Below are 21871 nucleotides of genomic sequence, written 5' to 3'. Positions count from 1 at the left end.
TAAAAGAGATACATGTGTGGCTTATACTTATTCTCTAAAAGCACCCAGGGACATCTAGCCTTAGATTAACTCTTACGGTTACAATAGGGAGGGCTCTTGGGACTTTTATGATCAGATGAGGGAAATATAATGTATATACATCTTGAAGGGAGCTTAGTTCTTAGTAGCTGAATTCATGCTAGCCGGTATATGCCCATCCACACATGTTCACTATCCTGGAAATAACAGGCAGTTGGATATTATATACTCTGGTCACCCTTCAAAACCAAAAATAACATGTAACTACTTTTGATTATACACAGACTGACATTATTCATAGTAGTGGTCCCTTCTGAGTGTATAGCTCTATGTGGGAATGAATTTTGAAGTAAAATCCCTTTAACAATAAATATATTTATGGTTCTTTTTCTCCCAGCAAAAAAATTATTTATAAATCAATCATTACATATGAATTCAGCAAACATAATTATCACTAAGTCTTGTGCAAAGTATGATAAAAAAACTTCATAGTGTTATATATAATAAACTTATATATTATCTCAACATCTGTCTGTTTTCAGGAATAAAATGAAAATAAGAGCATAGTAAAGCTTCAATTTTTTCAACCGACTCTTCTTCAAGGCACAGTTTATGGCTTTCTAATGTCAATTTTTTTCATTAAAATAAGCATTTAGGATACTTTACTGGCTGGTGGAAAAATTCTGAAAAATAATGCTTTGTAAAAGTTTTGTAAAAACCATATGTAAGATACAAGCTTTATTGCTTATGCTTACTTATGTCTTGCAGCAGACATCTTCTTATATGCTTTATTTGGAGAATATAAGGCAAGAGAGTCTTTTGCCTAGGATCTATTCAGTAGGCAAACTACTGTGAAGGCAAATAAAATTAATTATTCATAAAAATAATGCTATGAACCTGTCTGCCTCACATTTTTTTTTCAAAAACTCAATTCGCCTTTCCATCTACTGCCTAGACCTTTGCATAAAGATTCTCTAGGTGTTTCCAAAATTTCCAGGTAATTGCTATGGCAGACCTGGAAATAAACAAGGACAGTATTATTCATGGAAAGCTATTCACCAAGGATTTAATGTAGTATGTAAACACAATAATGAGATAAATGAATCCTCTCAAAATGAGGCTAGCAATATAAAATTGTTGCAGAGGCAATATATTTTGTTTGTTGGCCAAATTTCCCTTTCCTCAAAAAGTAGGACATTTGCAATATAGATTCACAGATAAGTCACTGAAACTATTGGGAAAACTTTAAAGAAGGAAAAAGCAAACTTTTCAAAAGATGAAAATGAGGTGGTTACACTTGCCAAAGACATGAATCCTTTTAAACAGTAATTTCAGTTCTTCCTTTTCTCTCAAGGGACTTTGCTCAATTTCACGAAGGCCAGCTATAAATGCTAGGTTTCTGATCTGCCTAGAAGTTATGTTGTGTTTCCCTGCTTGTTTAAGGAAAGACTCAATGTGCAGTTTTCCTTTTTAAAATAAACAAACCGACTCCTGTAACGCTGAAGTCCCATTCTTAGTGACCAAATTGAGTATCTGTACTTCTGGTTCTTTTTGGAAAACAGTATTGTGTGAATAGTTTACTGGGGAAGAAATATAGTTTGTTGGATGGAGAAGTGATTTTTATCTCGAATTCTGAATAATGTGTAGGGTGCAGATTTCATGTATGTGTATCTGTGTATGTGCAGTTGGAAGAAGATCAAGTTATTTAGCTTTGGATTGAAACTCAGGTATCAGGTTTATCTGACATGCAGGCTTGTCCGCCTCACGCACCTTGTCTGTCTTTCACTTAGTCAGCTCATTTCTCTCAATGCTCAGATTAGATGTCAGTTCTTCAGGAAGTTTCCTGAATACTTCCCCTTATGCCGTAATCATTACAGTTACAAGCATTTATTTAATACAATTAATAAATTGTAAATGCCGTGTTGGCCAGCATGGATTCTGATTGTCCACTGCTGTATTTCCAGAGTTTGTTGAGTAGTGTGGGCTCTTAATTACTTACTGGGAAAAAAGAAGGAAGGAAAGGAAGCAGAACTTCATTCCTCTGATAGTCTATTAAAATCATTTAAATGTTTGGTTCTGCCATTTCCTCTTTAGTTGAGTGGGGAGAAATCTTTTATAGTGTTAAAGCACAAATTTCTCCTCATTTCCTATGAATGTTGAAGTACTTTGAACTCAGGAAGGTTTTATGAATGGAAGATATTTATTTCTACTGTTGTAATTAATTAGGGTTGGAGATTTTACAATAAAATAATTTCTGTGATAGCCAAACACTAAGATATATTGACTTAAATTCCAGTGATTCCAAAAGTCATGTGCAGAGATATACCCACCTCCTGGCTTCCCATTAACATAAATAAATTCTAATGTAGAAAATCACATTTGTTATCCTGAACTTGTGTTATCCTGAACCCTTAAATTTTTGTACTATTCCTTAAGGAATCTATAATAGTAATAATAAAATGGAAATATTAAGGTATTACCCAGATCTGTTAACAACAATTTGTTTTAGAGCTTATTCCCCAAAATGGATGAACTGACCATTCTGTTTCTCTACATATTTTCAAAATGTTCTTCACTCTCTTTAGTTCACTATCTGGGTGCACAGAAAACTTTTAGTTTATTTGTTGTGAATGGAATTAATGTTCAATGTGTCTGTTAGTGTTAGCTTTAAAAGTACTTGGCTTTTGGATGCCTGGGTGGCTCAGTCGGTTAAGCATCTGCCTTTGGCTCCGGCCGTGATCCCAGGGTCCTGGGATGGAGTCCCGCCTGGGCTCCTTGCTCAGCGGGGAGCCTGCTTCTTCCTCTGCCTGCTATTCTCCCTGCTTGTGTGCTCTCACGCTCTCTTTCTCCTCTCTCTGACAGATAAATAAATAAATAAAATCTTAAAAATAAATAAATAGATAAATAAATAAATAAATAAAAGTACTTGACTTTAACATAGACTCTCTGCCCCAAAAGATCATAGTTTGGATGTCATAAAGATTTTGCTGCTATTTGATAATGGGCAGCCTCTGATAGAAATGGGGAAGTGACCAGAGGAGATGGGTTACAAGAAATGATTTCAGGGTGGAGAAAAGTGTCTTTTACCTTCCTCCCAGTGGTGAAATAAACTGAGCTTAACATAGGCAGTAGTATCATTTCCCAGTCCAGTCACATGGAATGAGTGTACATTATTCGGGAGAAGAGCTTTTAAATAAAGTAATATTAAATAAAGAAATAAGTCCTTCTTTCCCAAAATAATTCATCTAAAATATTTATGCATGGATCATAGCATATAATAATTTATAATAAACTCTAAAACTCTATGTTTGACTGCATGTTAGATACTAGTCTTAATAAGACTATTGAAAAATTTTATTCTCTTATTCATCAACATGAATTAGCAAAATGTCAGGTATGATTATGGGCTACTTTGCACTTTGAGCCCCCAAATAGAAGCAGAAAGGGTGCTGGTACTTTCCCCATCTGTTTAGAAGTAGAAATGAAGAAATATTTAAGTTTCAAAGAAAATAGTATCTTAAAAACAATTCATTTTATATCAACACTGTTTTTCAGCAAAACTTCGAGAGTCCTGCTTTGATCCAGGCAATATAATGAATGGCACCAGACTTGGAATGGATTATAAATTAGGATCAACAGTCACCTATTACTGTGATGCTGGTTATGTTCTTCAAGGTTATTCGACACTCACCTGTATCATGGGAGATGATGGAAGACCTGGATGGAATAGAGCCTTACCAAGTTGTCATGGTAAAAAACATTTTTTTTCCTGAGTTTTTATTATTGGAATCAGGAAATATTTAAAGCCATTTCTGTATTTTTAAAAATCAACCACTTCACATTCAATCTACAAGTGTGGTATAAGCCATGCAGAGATTTTATCAAAGAATTTTAAATTGGATTCATTAAAGAAATGGTTTTGGAAAAGTATTTATATTCCCAAGTGTCTCTAAAGCGCTGCACACATTATTGTAGGCGAGCTTTCTGGGCATAAGGGTAGTATCTGTTCTATTCTGTGTTCAGGACTTAGAGGAGTGCCTGAAAAGATTAGGTGCTCAGAAGATATTGGCTGAGTAAATGAAGAATGAACATGCTGAAAGTGACATTTCAACAAAATAGAGAAATGCTGTGACTTAACATATTATCAAGAACTGGTGATAAATCTTTATCCAAACTACACATTTCTCCTAAAAATTGAGTTTGCCTAAAAGTGAAAACCATGTTGGAACTGCTGAAGCAGCTCTAGCAGTTGGGGAAAGACTCCAGGACACAGTAAAATGGAGGAAGACCTAAAATTAGTTTCAGTAACAAAATATCAGATAGGTAAGTTGCCATATTTGTCACAGGTAGAGTTAGTAGGAGACCAGGGCACTGGATGCAGTTTGATGCAGGAACTGACAGTGATCGTAGCCAGGACTACTGATCTTAGAAAAAAAAATAGGAAAAATATGTTCAAGGGGAAGAGTCTTACTGTTTTTGAGATTAAGGAAGTTACTGAAGAGGCACCAGAAACAGAGACATCACCTTCACATAGGGTGTGGAATTTGCTAAGTGTTTAGTTAACAGTGGAGCAGGTCGTGATGATGATGGTTCATGAATATATATTTCTGGATAAATACCAGGAGAATTTTCCAAAACAAAGACCAATTTGCCACTTCATGGAACTAGTGACCCGTGGCCTTTCCAAAACCCGTATCTGAGTGTTAAATAGGAAATCCAACACAGTGGTTTAAAAATTATTTTAATGAAAAACAGGACATTCTAAAATAAAGCAATGTAAAGTTCAATTCCAGACAATGGAAAATTTTACTTCAAGCCTTTGAAAATGGATTTTATAACTAAATAAAATATTTCATATTGAAAAATCATATGCTTGCATGCAACTTTATGAGGAGAGAGATACAGTGAAAACAAACAAACAACAGTTCAGTAAGGAGAGAGAAAAAATGATATCACTCTGGAAAGTTACCACAGACTTCATAGTCAGCTGAATGATGCTAATGCATTGTACAAAATTGACATGGAGATGATATCATCTAGGGCAGATTTTCCAAACTATGGGTCACCACTAGTGAGTCATAAAATGAATTCACTGGGTTGTGACAAGCATTTTTGTAATTGATATAACATTGAATAAAATAAAAAAATAAAATAAAGATAAATATATAAAAGAAGAGAAAAATAGTATAATTCAAAGACCATAGTAAGGATAAGTATTATTTTGTGGGACTTTTTTGAGCTACATATAGAGAGATAAATAAAATACAATCAATATACCCATGAGATTGTGTTGCATACATGTAGATGTGTATGTGTATACTTGCAATAAAGTAATGTATATTTCTTACTATGAATTTCAGTGAAAAAAAGCAACAGTTTTGATCTGATGATTCAAAGTATGGATTTTTGGTGTCTGTTACACATAGTAATTTTTCCTCATTGTATAACGTTTTCACATATTAGAATTATATGTGGATGACTTCTGACTTACACAGGTCATTTTACCTCTCTAGAGTCTCTCATCTCTAAAATGGGGGTAATTGAAATTATTTACTTCAAAATGTTGTAATGAGAAATAAAGAAAGGTACATATATACTAAGTGGTCATTCTGTTAATAACAGAACAGCCAGTTAATTCTTGAATTGATGGTTTCATCTATCAGAGGATAAAGGGAATAAAAGGAGAAATAATTACTTTGGATTTAATTCTGCCAAAGAGAAAAAAATTGATGACAGAAAAGTTTATAAAAAGCTTAAGAGAAAGAATGATTATATTGTCTTAAAATTCAGAGCCATGCAAAAGGGAAATCTGTATATAGCCAGCAAATTCATTAAAATAACATGGAAAATTTCTAGGAGCCAGACAAGAAATAACCAAAATCCTAACAGAGAAAAGCCAAAGGATACAGAAAAGCATAGATCAAAAGGATAGGTGTTAATCACTGGGATAAATTATTAAATACATGGTTTTCAATGACTTTGCTGAAAAAGGTAGCACACCAGATTATAGTGTGCATTCACTAAGAATATGCCTGCCTAAAATAATCCTATTTCTTTTCAATAGGTTTCTGTATTGATAGGTCATAAAAATATTAATTTCAGCATGGAATATGTCATAATATATACAAATGGACCTTCCAAACCAAAAAATGTTTCATGGGATCAATTATAGCCTAATTAAGTATATTTCATGTTGGGTGAATAGTCATATCTGCAGACAAAACAGAGGGAACCTGGGTTCAAATCCTCTCACTATATCTAAGACCTCTGGCAAGACGAGCCTTGATTTTTAAATCTCTAAAACTAGATCATAATTATTAATTCAATAGGTTATTTTGAAGATTCAGTTAATCACAATACATTCAGATGGCCTGCTAAATTTCCCAGCAAATACTAGAATATTAATACATGTGATTTTCAGTGTTTTAAAAGAATCACAGCACTGGAAAACATGCATTGCACTTTGCATTGCATGTTATATTTAGTGGAATTAGTATATTTCTGTCATTTTAACGTTAATTCATTTTAACATTAATTAAATCTAATTTGTTAATGTTTATTATATGGATACACATTTACTCCTAAAAATAGCACAAATGTTTAGTATTTTTAAAATTTCTTAAAAAAAATAATCTTCACTATCAAATGAGTTGGATATGACTGGACTTTTACCCATAATGCCAAGATTCCAAGGAAAACAAACTTATTCCATAAATACTTTACGCTATTACAAAAAACAAAAACAAAAACAAACAAACAAAAAAAACTAAGATACATTCATGTTAAAAATATGACCACAACTGATAATTTCTAGTATAGGAATGGGAGGGAAAAGGCACATGTTTTAGAGCTAGATGTATTTAACTCTAAACAATGTTTTAAAAACAAGAGAAAACCTAAAATCAGCTGTGTGACCTTACACAATTTATTTTGGGTATCTAAGTATGAGATAATATTGTATAATTTGTAAGGTTGTTGGGAGAATTATATTAAATAACTTATTTAAAACATTTTTTCCTGAGGTTTCTGGCTGGCTCATTTGGTAGAGCATGCAACTCTTAATCTTGGGGTCACGAGTTTAAACCCAATATTGCGCCTAGAGCTTACTTATAAAATATAAATACGTAAAACATAAAAAATAAATTAAAAATACAACATTTGGGTCTGAAGGTGTTACTGTCTCGTAATAAGGAGGGCTTAATATATTTTAGTTTCTGGATCAGGTTCACACATATCTATTTGTTTTCCTTCATAGTAATTATACAGAAATCCAAATACACAGAACTGGCTGACTTTCAGATTTAATAATTTAATACTTTGAAAGTCAAAATTAGTGAGTAAATCATGTGCAATAAATCCAAAGGGTTTGTTGGTCATAAGGATAAATTTTTTAATTAAGATAAATTTTGCGTTTTTTATCAAAGTAAAATATACATGTAATAACTAAAAAAATAATATAGGTTGCCATTTAAAGTAATTTAAAACAATGGTCACCTGCCCTACATCCCCCCATTCTGTTATTCCTCAGCTGATTCTTCTAATAATTTCTATTTCTCTTCAATATTCTAGAATTAAGTTATTTTTGTGTATTCTAGCAATTGCCTGTGTCATGTAGTAATTTGCTTATGCTTCTACTTTTAATATCATTAATGTTTGAGAATTAGATTGTCAGGCTCTGCTGCTTTTCATGTTAAGTCTTACCCCACAGTAAAATGTTGACTACTGTCTCTCAGAACATGGGCTGGAAATTTGGACAGACTAATAGGCTTTGCTTTAGAGTATGTAAGTAGGGAGCTGTTAGGCTATAATCCCTAAGTGCCAAAAATAAAGAAAGTTTTTTGTTTTTTACATAAAAGTAAATACCAACGTGACCATACTTTGCAAACTCTTTAAATGTAATATTTTGCTTGTTCTTATAATGTTTCACTCTGGAAGACTATAAGCTCATAAAGTCTTGGGCTACATATAACTTTTTAACATTCAATGGATTAATTTATACAAGCAGGCTCTCAGTAAATATTTTTAATCTGAACTGAACCATAAGAATTTACAAAGTTTGTCTATTTTAGAAGATAGGGTTTTTTTTATCATGGTTTAAGATTGTGTACAATTTAAATCTGAAGAAAATATTTTCAAGAGCTTATGTTGGGCACTGGGAGATTGTATTTGTCAGAAGTAGATCCAAAATGATAGCATCCTGTGGTAAGTCCTGCTCAGTGATGAGAAACCCTGCAGTTTATCTCATGAGAATGTCACATGTATTAAATGATAGCAGAACAGAATATCAGTACCTGCCATTCACTGTGATCAAAAAAAAAATGTGTTTGGAAAATAATTTCTTCCCTTCTTACTTTTCATACTTTGAAAAGTATCTGTTGAAACTCTGTATTACTTTAGTTATCTATGGACACACTGGATTAAAGTAGAAGTCCTTTTGTTCTTATCCATGACTCAATATTATGTAAAGGTAATGAGACACAGGAAGTGACAAATTCCATATTTTCCCTTAATTTTCATTGAGTTAGTTCACCTAATGGCATTATAGTTGTTTACATAAACACACCTCTACCCTGATCCAGGGCACCAGCTATCTCTTATCTCTTAGCCTCTCTCCTGGCTAGTTTCTCTTTCCCATGTTTCTCAATGAACTCTCTTGTGAACACAACAAAGTAATCTTTCAAACATATGTCAGATTGGGGCTTCAGGATGGCTCAGTTTGTTCAGTGTCTGACTTGATTTTGGAGCAGGTCGTGGTCTCTGGGTCATGGGATTGAGCCCTGTGTTGGGCTCTGCACTCGGCTCAGAGTCTGTTTGGGGATTCTCTCTCTCCCCCTCTCTGTCTCCCTCTCCCTTTCCCCTGCTCACATGCTCTCTCTCGCTAAAGAAATATACAAATAAATAAAATCTTTAAAAAAAATAAAAATATATGTCAGATTATATCAAAATCTACCATTGGTTTACTTTTTTTTTTTTTTAATATTTGTTTGATGGAGAGAGAGACAGCCAGTGAGAGAGGGAACACAAACAGGGGGAGTGGGAGAGGAAGAAGCAGCCTCCCAAAGGAGGAGCCTGATATGGGGCTCGACCCCAGAATGCCAGGATCACGCCCTGAGCCAAAGGCAGACGCTTAATGACTGAGCCACCCAGGTGCCCCTACCATTGGTTTTCTAAATCTGAGTAAATTCCACAGATCTTATAATATGAAATTCCACTTAATATACCCATGTATACTCTGACCTCTTTACTATTCTCCCTTGCTACCACACTCTTTGGGCCACAAAGGCCTCCTAGATGTTTCCTGAAAGCACTGTTCACACTTCTGCCTCAGGGCTTTCGCACCTGTTGTCCTTTCTGTCTGAATGCTTTTTCCCCAGCATTCTGGCTGAAGCTCTCAGATTTCCTTTAGACTATGATCACATGTCTTATGAGCAGAAAAACATTCCAATTTATCCTCCCCTTGTTCCCTAAAGCTTCCAGGATGGAATCAAATAAATCTAAAGTTGAAATAATAGGTCCTTGGTAAAGATATCTCTGGTGTGTTTAAAGCCCCAGTTATTTTAGAGCCTTAGAACCTTGAAAGGTAAATCATTAAATTTTGGAGTACTAGCCATAGTACTAATACAGTATTTTTTAACTGAGGTATAATTGACAGATAGCATTCTATTTTATTCAGGTGTACAACATAATGATTTGATATTTGTATATATTGTGAAATGATCACCACAATATGTATAGTTGACATCCATCACTGTACAGTTTACAATTTTTTCTTATGATAAGTAATTTTAAGATCTACTCTTCTTAACAACTTTCAAATATGCAAGACAATATTATTAATTATATCATCATGCTATACATTTCATACCCATGACTTATTTATTTTATAACTGGACCAATGCAGTATTCTTGATCTTTTCCATTGTTATAGCATACAGTGAGCATGCAGTTGACAGTTAATTATAATAATAACACCCTAAGAATAAACATATTTGGAGATATGTTAGAGAGAAAAGAAGAGATGGTATCATGCATTCCTTTTCTTCAGGCATTCAAAAGCACCAGTCATATGCCTGGTCCTGCACTAACTACGAATTCAATATGGTTCTTGCCTTTAGAGAATTTATAATCAGATGAGATAAAGACAGGTAAGGTCTATTGCTAGAAATAAAAACAGAGTGCTGCGATCACAGCGCGGAGGTGCATCCGACCCAGTTATAAAGAGAGATCAGGGAAGTCTTCCTTATGAAAGTGACATGAACTGAATCTTAAAAATATAAATAAGAAGGAACCAGGTGAGGTACACAACATAAGGAGATGGTGTGTTTCACACCTAGGGTTGAACATTTATAAACATGTAGAAGCAAGAGCAAACCAGGGAAAGTAGATAGCATTTCAAGCAGTTCAATATGGCAAGCCCATAGAGAGGACTAATAAGAGATAATAACTTGTCTGTGGTAAGAACAGTTTGAAGTTTTGTACACATATTATTTTATGCCTTACTACAACTCCATGAATTAGGGACTACTAATATTTTCATTTTACAGGTGAGGAAACCAAGACACAAAAACACGTTCAGTCACTTGCTCAAAGTCACAGTTGTCTGCCAGTCATGTTTCGGAGTCCAGGCTTAATCACTGCCCTCTTGGTTGACTGATTAATTCTACAAATGACCTTGTATTGATCTTTTTTATATCTCTGGAGCCTAACAGTTATGGTATATTGTAGGTGGCTAAATGTCTCATGAATGGATGCATAGCATCAAAAATAAGTGGTGAGATTTGGGTTCCCCACTTATTTTTGAAATGTTCCTCCAAGCTAAGTATGAGAATTAAGAAAAGGTAAATTCCTACCAATAACTAATAAAAAGTGTTCATCTGAAATACATTTTTGCCTTTCATTTGAAACACAACCTTACACAGAATGTGAATACCCTAACAGATACAGACAGTGTTCGTTCTTTTGAACATCTGCACCATTATTTTCAATCCCTTTGTTTCCTCAGGCTAATGTAAGTCCTAGATTCTGGGGGGGGGGGGGGAGGTTTTNGGGGGGGGGAAGATTATGTAACCCAGTCACTGATAACTGTAAGTCTGTCCAAAGTACATACTCATGAGTGTTATGATTATACATCCAGTAGTCATCTGGCACCATTCATTGTTCAACTTCCAACTCTATGTGGAATGATACAAGCTTTAAAAAAAATAATAAATAACTAAATAAAAGGAGAGCCTTCTTGTGCTATCAACTGAAGAGAAAGTTTGAAACAAAATAAAAAATAAAAAGTTCATTTTATAATTATAGCTCTCCAACTTTACAGTTATTTCTCGTTAGTAACATCATATAACCTACTTTTAATTAAGTCATATTGCTTTAGTGTGTGAAGTAGAAAACTCAACTTTTATTCCAAATCTTCTACTTAAACAGCATGGCTTGCCTTGGGCTAATCTCTTATTCCAAATGTCCTTAAGGTTTATAGAATTTTTTTGAAATTTGAGTCTGGAGTCCCATTGCATTATAAATGAATATAGACATTATGTAATCTAATATACCTGGCCATTTAGCATTTGATGCCATTTAGATATGTGACACAATTAAAGCATGTGGATGAAAGACTCATAAAATAAAGGCCTAGTGGTAAATTATTTCTAGGTATCATCAAATTATCTACCTTTCATTAGCTGTATATAGGAATTTTGTTCACAGACATACAGATTATGTGTCAGAATCATGTTCTACAAAGAAGTATAATGTATTTTCTGTTTTTTGAAGTAAGCTCTAACTCCCAGTGAGGGGCTTGAACTTATGACCCTGACATCAAGAGTCACATGCTCTACCAACTGAGTCAGCCAGGCACCCCAAATGTATTTTCTATTTTAAAAATTTAAAGTAGTATTGAGATAAAACAAAGCATGTTTCCTTTTCATATGGGGGGGTGGAATATTATTTAAAATGAAACTGGAAGGGAAGCTAATGTGATTGAGCACCCGCTCTTTCCCGGCACTCTTACTTACATTATCACTCCAGTTGGCCTCCTGCATGCTAGTCTAGAGAATCATTAGCATTGTTATAAATAAATCCCTGCTGCTATGAATTCTGGAGCATGCTATGTAGAGTCCCCTATGTAAGAAGCAATTTGATTGCAAATCAATGCCTATAATTCAGAACATATTTTCTTGTGACCACTGACTTGGAGCTCATATTTAAACCATTTTTATTTTCCCTGCCTTTGGCATCTCAGCCACTGTGCCATGACTCCAAATGGGTAGTTGCATGGCCTCTCATTGTGCTAAGAAGCCTCCATTCTCCACCACCATGTAGTTTTTATATTCAAGTCAGACTTCAAACATGCCTCCCTAATATGTTACCCGTTTTTACAGAAAAACAGAAAAATAATTTACTTATACAGAAAATTGAATCAACCCAGAGCTTCTCTCCTTACAGATAAAGAAAGTACAGTATACAACAGTAGCTATTCATAGTCATGTTGAGAATAAAACTGTATTAAGTAAGGAATGGTATTAAGATAATAAGACAACAGATCTAAGGATAGACAAATCTTTACTTCTATTGGAGAAACAAATATCCTACTAAAAAATTCAACGCACAAAACCTAGAGAGAAACAAAGCAGGCTTATTATTTGAATAAGCATATTTGGAATATAATGAACCTTGCAGACTGCCTATGAAGGATACTACAAAGACCGAACAGAATCTCACACAAATTTATAAAGAAAGAACAAATAACTCTTCTTTTATCTCTTTGAGAGACATACTGATGTAACTTATATCTGCATATCTTGTGACTATACCTTGTAAGAACCCTTAGTTAATTTCTAAAGTATGTTTCCAGAAGGCCAGCAGTCTTGCACTGTAAAATCAAAAGGTTGGGCCTATTATGTTTGAAGACAGATACCCTAAAGGAGGTTGCTGCTTCCTTCCCCTTTATTAAACACAGAAAATTTCATTTTACACTTATATTCAGCCAGTGAGCCATTCACTTCAAGATATACACATAAAAAAAAGACAATACAGAGCTCTCTGTGCAATAGGGAATTTGGTTCTTAATCCCAAATCCCAAAACCGGCCAGTTAGATTGAAATATATGGGAGAGTTAGTGAGTAAATCTGAACCATATTGAGGTTCTAAATAGCTTCAAGCCTAAGCCAATCCCAAGACAGGGTATTTCTCCCCATGTTCCTAATCTGAGTTTTAAGACCTTTCTGATTAGGGAAGAATTGATCTGTCCTGTTAGGAAGAGAGACAAAAGGGTTCTCCAATGCAACTAATATTCTCCAGATCTTCATAGGCCAAAGCAACAATCTCTGAGCCAAGCCCCCTTAAGGAAAAGAGAAGACAAAAACTTACAAAGGTAAAAAGAAGTGATTTGGGAGGAATCTAATTAGAATAGGGTTTCTTTTTTGTGTGATGATGAATCCTATCCTAGAATTATGTTTTTAGGTGTATAAAATAAAATAAAGCACATAGGCATGAAAGATAAACTGATTATATTGGAACACAGTTATCCAAGTACTTAAAATCTGCAATTGAAAAAACAAATTTTGATGTAATAATATATTGCTTCCTAATTATTGCCTTAAATTGTAACTTCTAGCAAATCTAATAATCACTTCATGATAAGCACAAAGAATATTTTGAGGTATCTGCAACAATTATAATGTAATATAAAAACATCTGTAATTCCTGTCAGTGACAAAGTCCCAGTGGTTTGCTGCCTACATTTGAAATTAAATGAAATGGTAAAATTCATTTAGAAAAAAAAATCATAACTGTTGAAAAATATAAACATTTTTTTTTCCCCATCCAAATTCATGAAACAAGAAAAAAGAAGCCCTGAGTTGTAAGGAAGAGGAGAAGATGGGCCAATGTTTCCTCCGTTTCACTGCTAATATTGGCTCTTGTTGCCTCCTGGACTTCTAAAGGATAAAGAGTCCAAAGAAGTAAAGACCACATCCACATGAGTTGTTAACACTGCACACTGACCCCAACCACCCCCCACACACACACACCTCCTGGGAAAACAGCTGAATTGAAGATGTAGATCCCTCTGCCTTTGAGATGGAGTACTCTGCCCTCCATCCTTAGGAAAATGAAGAGGAGAGGAGACTAAAAACCACAAGCTCCTGCTAGAGGGAACAATGCCCAGGGAGAATCACTAAATAGCATTTCCTCTCTCTGTCTGTCTCAGGGGAAGAGCTCGGCAGAAATGCGGAAGTGTCCTTCTGCCCTTTCTCTAAACTTTGTGTTCCTTCCTGGGCTTGATGAGATTAGCTCATCCTCCTAAGGCCTTTATGAAGCCCTCATATATCACCTCCAGAAGATTCTGTGGGGTCAGAGAGTTGCTTAATTCCTTTTATCTAGACCCACGCCATATAGCATATCTATCAGACATTACGTGTTCCAGTTCCTGTTTGAAAATTTCCTCTTCTGAGGCTGGAAATAAATAGTAAATAGTGAAGCTGGGATTCAAAACTAGATCTTGTCGATTACAAAGCTTTGGGTTTTTTTATAGCATTGGCTCTGCTACCCTAAACAAATGGTTTGAAAAAATCTGAGTTTTACATTCCATGCATTTAGTCAGCAGCAAGATAGTAATATACTGTATATTTTAGTTGTCCTAACATTTATGATGTATTTATTAGAAGTCCATTATATAAACAGACACTATGCTAGGCTCCAGAGGTATAAATAGTGTATAAAGGACGTGGAAACTTCGATTTAATAGATTTTTAGAGTTAAGAGATAGAGACAGACACTAATCAAAAGGGCATATAAATAAGTGGTTTATATAAATATAAAACAAGTTGTAATCAGTGTCCTCAAAGTAATGGAATGTGGTATGATGGGATCTTCTGAACTAGTCTGGAAGTCAGGAAAGACTTTCCTGAGAAATCAGTTTGTGAAGCAATCAGGCAGGAGTAATAAATTGACACAGAGGATTTTTTCCCCTCTAAGCTCATTTTGTACTAATAGCTGTTTTAAAATAACTTTTTAAACAATAAAGGATTGCCATCACTTAAAATCAGTGAGTTAGAAATAAGAAACTAAGCAATGAAAAGGGATTTTAGTTTTTAAAAAACACCAATAATTCAACCAAAATCATTTTAAGAACTTGTCTTCCCATATACACTTTTCTGTAAACTCATAGATTAGTGATTGCTAGGGACTATGGAAGTATAGGAAATAGGGAGTGACTGCTAATGGGGACAGGAATTCCTTTGGGGATGACAGACATATGCTAAAATTAGAGAAAGGATTGGTTATACAACTTTATGAATATGATAAAAAAAAACAGCAACAATTGTATACTTTAAAAGGGTGAATTTTATAGTATGTGAATTATACCTCAATCTTGAAAATGAGATTAAAAATGAGTGACATAGGTATCACTGATGAACTACTAACATCCATTCTATGAGTAGAATTTGTATATGGTAGCTTGGCAAATCTATCCAAGAAATACAGCCATTCATAAGTCTATGTCATAGGGTGATTCTTCTTTCTCTAAGAACACACTCTGATGGAGAGCACAGCTCTTCGAGCACTGGGGCATGAAGTGAAGGCCTTCCTAGCCAGCAAAATCAAATGAGCGAGTCCAGGCAATGAGTGAGGTGACAGACATAGAAGCTCATATCCTACCAATTTTACTTAGTGAGTGATTAAAATGGTTTACAAGCCACTGATTACAGCATGGAGATGGATTTTTTTTTTAATTGTCAAACAGGAGTGTGGAATTTACCGCAAAGTTAATTCACAAGTAATAAAGACCGATTTTTGCTTTTTTGTTTGTTTTTTTTAGGTGAACAGATGAGGCAATAGGAAACTCATGGCAATATTATCTTTAGTTTTCCAGATTAATAAATGTGAATGTATGAGAACTAATGGAGAAGAAAATGAAAATCAAAATAAATAAGTTCGCTAAAGTAACAGTTTATAATTTAAAGAAATATTTATTAACGTTATGCTAGAATAGCCTTGTTGGTGGCTTATCATCTAAGACAGATAAACAAAATGAAATGTTTATATAGGAGACATGAAGAGAAGCATGAAACGAATGGCTGAAAAATAAAGAAATGAATGGCTGATTTTTTTTTTTTTTTACTAAGAACAAAGTCTTAAAGGGGAGAAGAAGCAATAGTAATTTTAATCTTGAAGTCAATACTGGAATATTAGCTGTCTGCATTATAAATTCAATTCCAGTCTTTAAGAGTTGTGAAAGGACTTCTCTTAAAGAAAAAACAACAACAACAACAACTCAATGGGAGATACAGTTTTCAAACACTTTCTATGCCAGGATTTTTGATTTGTGACATTCAGTCAGGCTTATCAGGGGCATAAGTAATTTACTAGAAGTGGGCCAGCACTTTTGTAAGGTACAGCAGTTCTTTCAAACTGAAGGAGTCACAGGCCACATCTAGTAAATTATTGATTTAATATACCATATTGCTCTTTTGTGACCTACAAGAATTCATCACTTTCAAAAGTACCTACTTGCTTTGTGAGAAAAATTTATACATTATATAATAATTTTCATTATAGAGTATATTTGATAATAAATTATACATTACACAAGTGAAAAGACAGATTTGAAATTGCAAGTAGCTTGAGGCTGCGTTGCATGTATTATTAAGTCTCTAACATGGACATTCAAATAGTACCTCTTCCATAAAAATGGTTTGGGATTCTTCTATTTCACTTACTAGGAAGTTACTTCTTTTTTCTTTTAATTTCTTCTCCTCTGGCTTCTAAGACACTATTTTCTCTGTTGCCACCTTCTATCTGCCATCCTAAATCTTGGCGTTCCCCAAACCTTCTCGTTGGCCATTTTTTTTCATTCTACATAGTTTTCTGGGTGATCTCATTCACTTGGAGAATATCAACTATCATCTTTATGTTTTCAGTACCTAAATCTCCATCAGTAGCCCAGGTCTGTCTCATAGCCCAGAACTATAAAACCTAATGCATTTCCCCTGTCTTGTAAACAGCAGAACTATCATCTACAAATTTGCTAGAAACATTGGTTTCACCCTCACCTTTTGTAGGAACATAGCACATTTGGGGCTGAGGTAGCAAAAAAATCTGCCTCTGTGCACCATCCACAACTCTTCCGATTCAAATGTAAGTCATATAAACGGATAAAGGTTGGTGAGAGTATTTTACTTAGATGAGTGGGTGAACGTATTTGTACAGCCATCCCTGTCCCATGTATAAACATGCCTAATTTGGTGGCAGCATAATCAAGGTTGATTATGGGTACAGTGTCAAAGCCTGGCAGTGAGTAAAACAATTTCCCACCCGCATATGTAATTTCTCATCATTATAAGAAAAGATGATTATCTTTATACTTTTATTATAAATGAAAGCAGGGCCACCATTATTACCTCTAGAGATAACACCATTATGATACTATTACTTTATTTCTGAGAAGAGTGAATCTGAAAACTTAAAGTTTTATATGACCACAATGTGTTTTTAAAATATTTGACAATGGTGGATCTTGTTAAAAGATGGAAATAGGGGCGCCTGGGTGGCTCAGTCAGTTAAGCGTCTGACTTTAGCGCAGGTCATGATCTCAGGGTCCTGGGATCGGTCCTGGGATAGAGCCCCATGTTGGGCTCCCTGCTCAGTGGGGAGTCAGTTTCTCCCTCTGCCCCTCCCCCTGTTTGTGCACGCGTGCACTCTCTCTCTCAATTTAATTAATTAATTAAATTTTTTTTAAAGATGGAAATAAACCCTATACCTTAAAATTCAATAGCTATAATTTTATATCAAGAAAACATTCATAGTATGATTTTTTTAAGTTTTTCTAAAAATATTTTTTTTGTCATTTTTTATTTCCTAGCACCCTGTGGAAGTCGTTCAACAGGTTCAGAAGGCACTGTTCTGTCACCAAACTATCCAAAAAATTACAGTGTTGGACATAATTGTGTTTATTCTATAGCAGTTCCCAAGGAGTTTGGTAAGTAATATTCATCTCATCATGTAGTGTTTCATGCCAAACATGCTTTATTTTCCACTACATGCTATTAAAAAATGTTAGTTTTTTAATGAAAATATTCACTATCCATAAAGTGCTTTACTCTGTAATTCTTTTTAGATAATAGCCTTGCAATAATAAAATTTTGAGGTCATTTTACTCAATCTGAATTTACAGTCAAGTACACAGGTGAACAACAATATAAAAATGAAAACAGGATTGTTTTTAATTTTTAAAAATAAGTACATCCAGTAACCTTGCAAGTGCCTTCATGTTGGAATTACATAAAATGGAAAATTACCAGAGCATAAAGCAAAGTGTGCTCTGCAAAATATGCATAAAGTCAAATATAGAACTATTACAATAATGACAAAAGTATGTACAAAAAAATCATATTGTTTTATACTTTTTAAAACATATTTCCAGGAAGAAAAGATTTTGGTTTTAAGTACCTAGTATCTGGGACAGCAATGAATATGAAAAGATAGCAAAGGACATTTCAGCTCATCTTGTCAACCTGACAATCTGTTCTGCATTGGCACTGACAAGACAATGTGTCCTTTGCTGCCTTCACATCTCCCTGATCACAAGTCTTAGAAGTCACTTACCTGGTTTCTAAAGGTTTTCCATCTAAGATCCAGCTGGATCTCACCCAGGTTAAGCTCTGTTTATGGATGGATAGGCAAAGGAAATTTAGTGAGCGGTAAAGTATGGGAGAGAGGCTGAATGTTCAGACTTCTGCAATTTAGATTTACAGCATTGTGTCACATGGTAAAGGATTTGCTACAGCTGTAATGAATGTCTGGGCCTGAATGACAAAGTGTTTTAGCAGAAGGACATGGATTTTATCATATCAAGATTTTTAGATCACATCTTGACTTAATGTTTCTGCTGATATATAAAATAAGCTGATGCTTCCAGTCCAATTTCTTATAACCTGATATTACCTGTATATTCTCCTCCTTTCTCTTCTGAAACAAGTCCAGGATCTTCAACTTATTTGAGAGAACTTTGTCATCAGAAGTGAAGTACTAAACCTTGTGTTTAACCTTGATATAGAACAGTGATGCCAGCATTAGCAAGGTGTCTATTTCCTTACCAACTATTTCTTCTTCCTAGCATATTGATCGGTTAAATTAGAGTTGAGCTCTTTGAGAATGACAGTTTAGAAAGAAAAACATTGTCCATTTAATTGATTATTTATTTATTTTTTGCCTTTGCTGCCCCAAAATAGTCCTTTCCTTGCTAGAGGGGTTTATAGTCCCCAGATGCCAACAGTGTTTCATGGTTGTGACAGAACCCTAGCAATGATGGTCCAGAAGGTTGCATGGTTATCTCAGTCCTCTTTAGAAGCCATCAATTTGTTCTGTTAAATTTATCTTAGGGTGTCATGTGGACAAAAAAATTCGAAAGGAAAATCAGGCATTTCCTTTCCTGACACATAGCCATGCTGGTCACATAGAGATATTTTATAGTAGCCTATGTGTGTTCAAAAAGGGAAGGAAAAAGTACTGATTAAAATAAAAGTAAATTAATGGATTTCTAAAGCATGGCATCTATTGTAGCGAACTTAATGTAAATTAAATGTAAACCTCTTAATGTAAGAAATAATGCAACTAATAATCAGTGGTTTTTAATATCAATTTTTAAACATGTCTGAGATTATTTGTGGGTGAAATCAAATGTACTTTGATTTCTTAGTAAGGAAACTGATTTTATTTTTATAAATATTGCATCATTCTATATTTCAAACTACATATAAAGTCAGACAAGCTTGGATTCTGATTTCAGCCTGTCACATCTTATAGCTGCCTTTGGACAAGTTACATATGCTCTTTGAGGCTCAGTTTCTTTATTTGTAAAATGGAGATCATTATGTCTACAGAGCAGAGTTGTGGGAAGAGTGAATGAGATTCCATATATAAAATATATCTCACATAGTTCATGCTCATTACGAGTTTAGACATGCCAACTTTGAAGTCAGATTTCTGGATTCAGAGCACAATTCATTACTTTCTCATTAGATAAGTCACATCATTGGCCTGAATTTTACTTTTCTCATCTCTGAAATAGAGGTGATAAATGTCTACGTAATAGGGTTAGTTTATAACTAAATGGTATAATACATATAAGTGATTGGCAAAATAACACATAATTAAGTCACATACAGAGATACACATGCACACACATGTTTATGTTCACATTTGTAGACACCCCACCGCCACTTACCAAAAATTATGTAATAAAATGACCTGAATTACGGGATTTTGTAGGGTCTTAAGAGTAGCACAAATTTCTATTTTGATTCTTCTTCCTTACATTTTCATAGTTTCCTTCTGTTGCCACTGTTTTTTGACTTTTTGGTGTCACTTCCTAACATATCATTTCTCACTTTTTTCTCTTCTTGTCACTAATCTCAAATTATAATCATTCTTCTTCTGTACCTTTTGCAGGCTGACACTCCTAGAATTTTACTTTTTAATCACTTAGCATAATATCTGTCAAATACACTCCATTCATTCATTCATTGGAATTGCATTTTTTACAAAGGTTAAAGTACTACAGTTGTTACGTAAGGAGAAAATCACATATAATCAACAACACACATGAAGTCCCGTAACTAACCCATAATGATCATCTACATAATTTTGCATAAGCCGTATAGTCTCTGAATAATTCTAACAGGACATTTTTCCTCTGATGTCAGAACAGGTAACAGTTTCTTTAGATAATACCAGATGAGCTAGCTTGATTTTTATAGGTCATGTGCTACCAAATTACTTTCATTTATTTATTTTTGCCCAGTATAGAATTGAATTCATATCAGTTAAACGTGAACATAGTATAACCCTACTTTAGTGGTTGATTGAATGAATATTATTCTGTCAGTCAATTTCTATCTTACGGTTTTTTATAGATAAGAAAATTGTCAATTCATAATGCTTTTGTGAGCATCACTGAATTTCATTAGAACTTCAGATATTAGGGTCACTTTGGTGATATTCATTTTGCAGGATTATGGTTGTTCTATATCTGTAGAACTAGAATACTTCTGAATCATTGAGTAACATTTGTTGATGTTAACAATTAAGCTATTTCACTTGGATTTGGGGATTAAAAAATACCCTACCTTTCTATTAATAATAAATAATAACATGTTTTACTTTTCCTTCATTTTTCAATTTTTAACTGCCAGTTGTTTCCATTATATGGTTTGATTATTTAAGTCTTCATGCAATGCATATTTTTTAGTGCCAAAACATGCAAGGCATATTTTTAATTTTGAATTTGATAATAGATAAGATGCTTTAGAATGTGGGAGAACTGTTGACATTGTTAGAGGAAAAATATCTTTGTTAATATGTATTATACCTACAGTGTAGCAGCCAAAATCAAGTTATAGAGAGGGGCGAATTACAAAAGTTGGAGAATATATGTTGTGGACTTCTATTTCAATAATTCTGGCTGAGATAAAACAGAAGGAGTTAGGTCAGCAGTAAGGTGGGATATAAGTCAGAGGCTAATGTCTGTGTTTTCTCTTAGGATAGAAAATAATGGAGTTCTTATTTTAAAGCCCAAGAGAAAGACATGATAGGGAAAAATTAAATATTTTAGATGGACCAATTGGTAAATCAAGATGTGTGAAACAAGTTAAGGAATGGGATTTAAAAAAAATACTGAAGGACCTCTTTATAATTCAGAAGAAATGACTCATAACTAGTAACGTAATATCTAAATTAGTTTCACATGGGTTATTACTTTTGAAATGATTATCTTCCTTCCTCCCCCCTCACTTCCCTTCAGTCACCTATTCTTTACATTCCAGGGATTGTGTGTAAAAGAGAATGCATTAGTGTC

At 34.1% G+C, this 21871-nt stretch overlaps 1 protein-coding gene across 1 annotated transcript in view; it reads left to right on the top strand.

The window, feature by feature from the left end:
* CSMD3 (CUB and Sushi multiple domains 3) overlaps positions 1–21871 on the top strand; it is a 1149842-nt gene that overhangs the window by 897506 nt on the left and 230465 nt on the right. Inside the window, 2 exon segments of the mRNA XM_034668518.1 lie at positions 3574–3768; positions 17879–17995. Coding sequence (XP_034524409.1) covers positions 3574–3768; positions 17879–17995 — 312 coding nt within the window.

This window comes from Ailuropoda melanoleuca, chromosome 9, assembly GCF_002007445.2.
Source record: "Ailuropoda melanoleuca isolate Jingjing chromosome 9, ASM200744v2, whole genome shotgun sequence".
NCBI classification, from domain to species: domain Eukaryota; kingdom Metazoa; phylum Chordata; class Mammalia; order Carnivora; family Ursidae; genus Ailuropoda; species Ailuropoda melanoleuca.
Note: the sequence above shows the minus strand (reverse complement) of the source record. Positions and strands in the feature narration are given on the sequence as shown.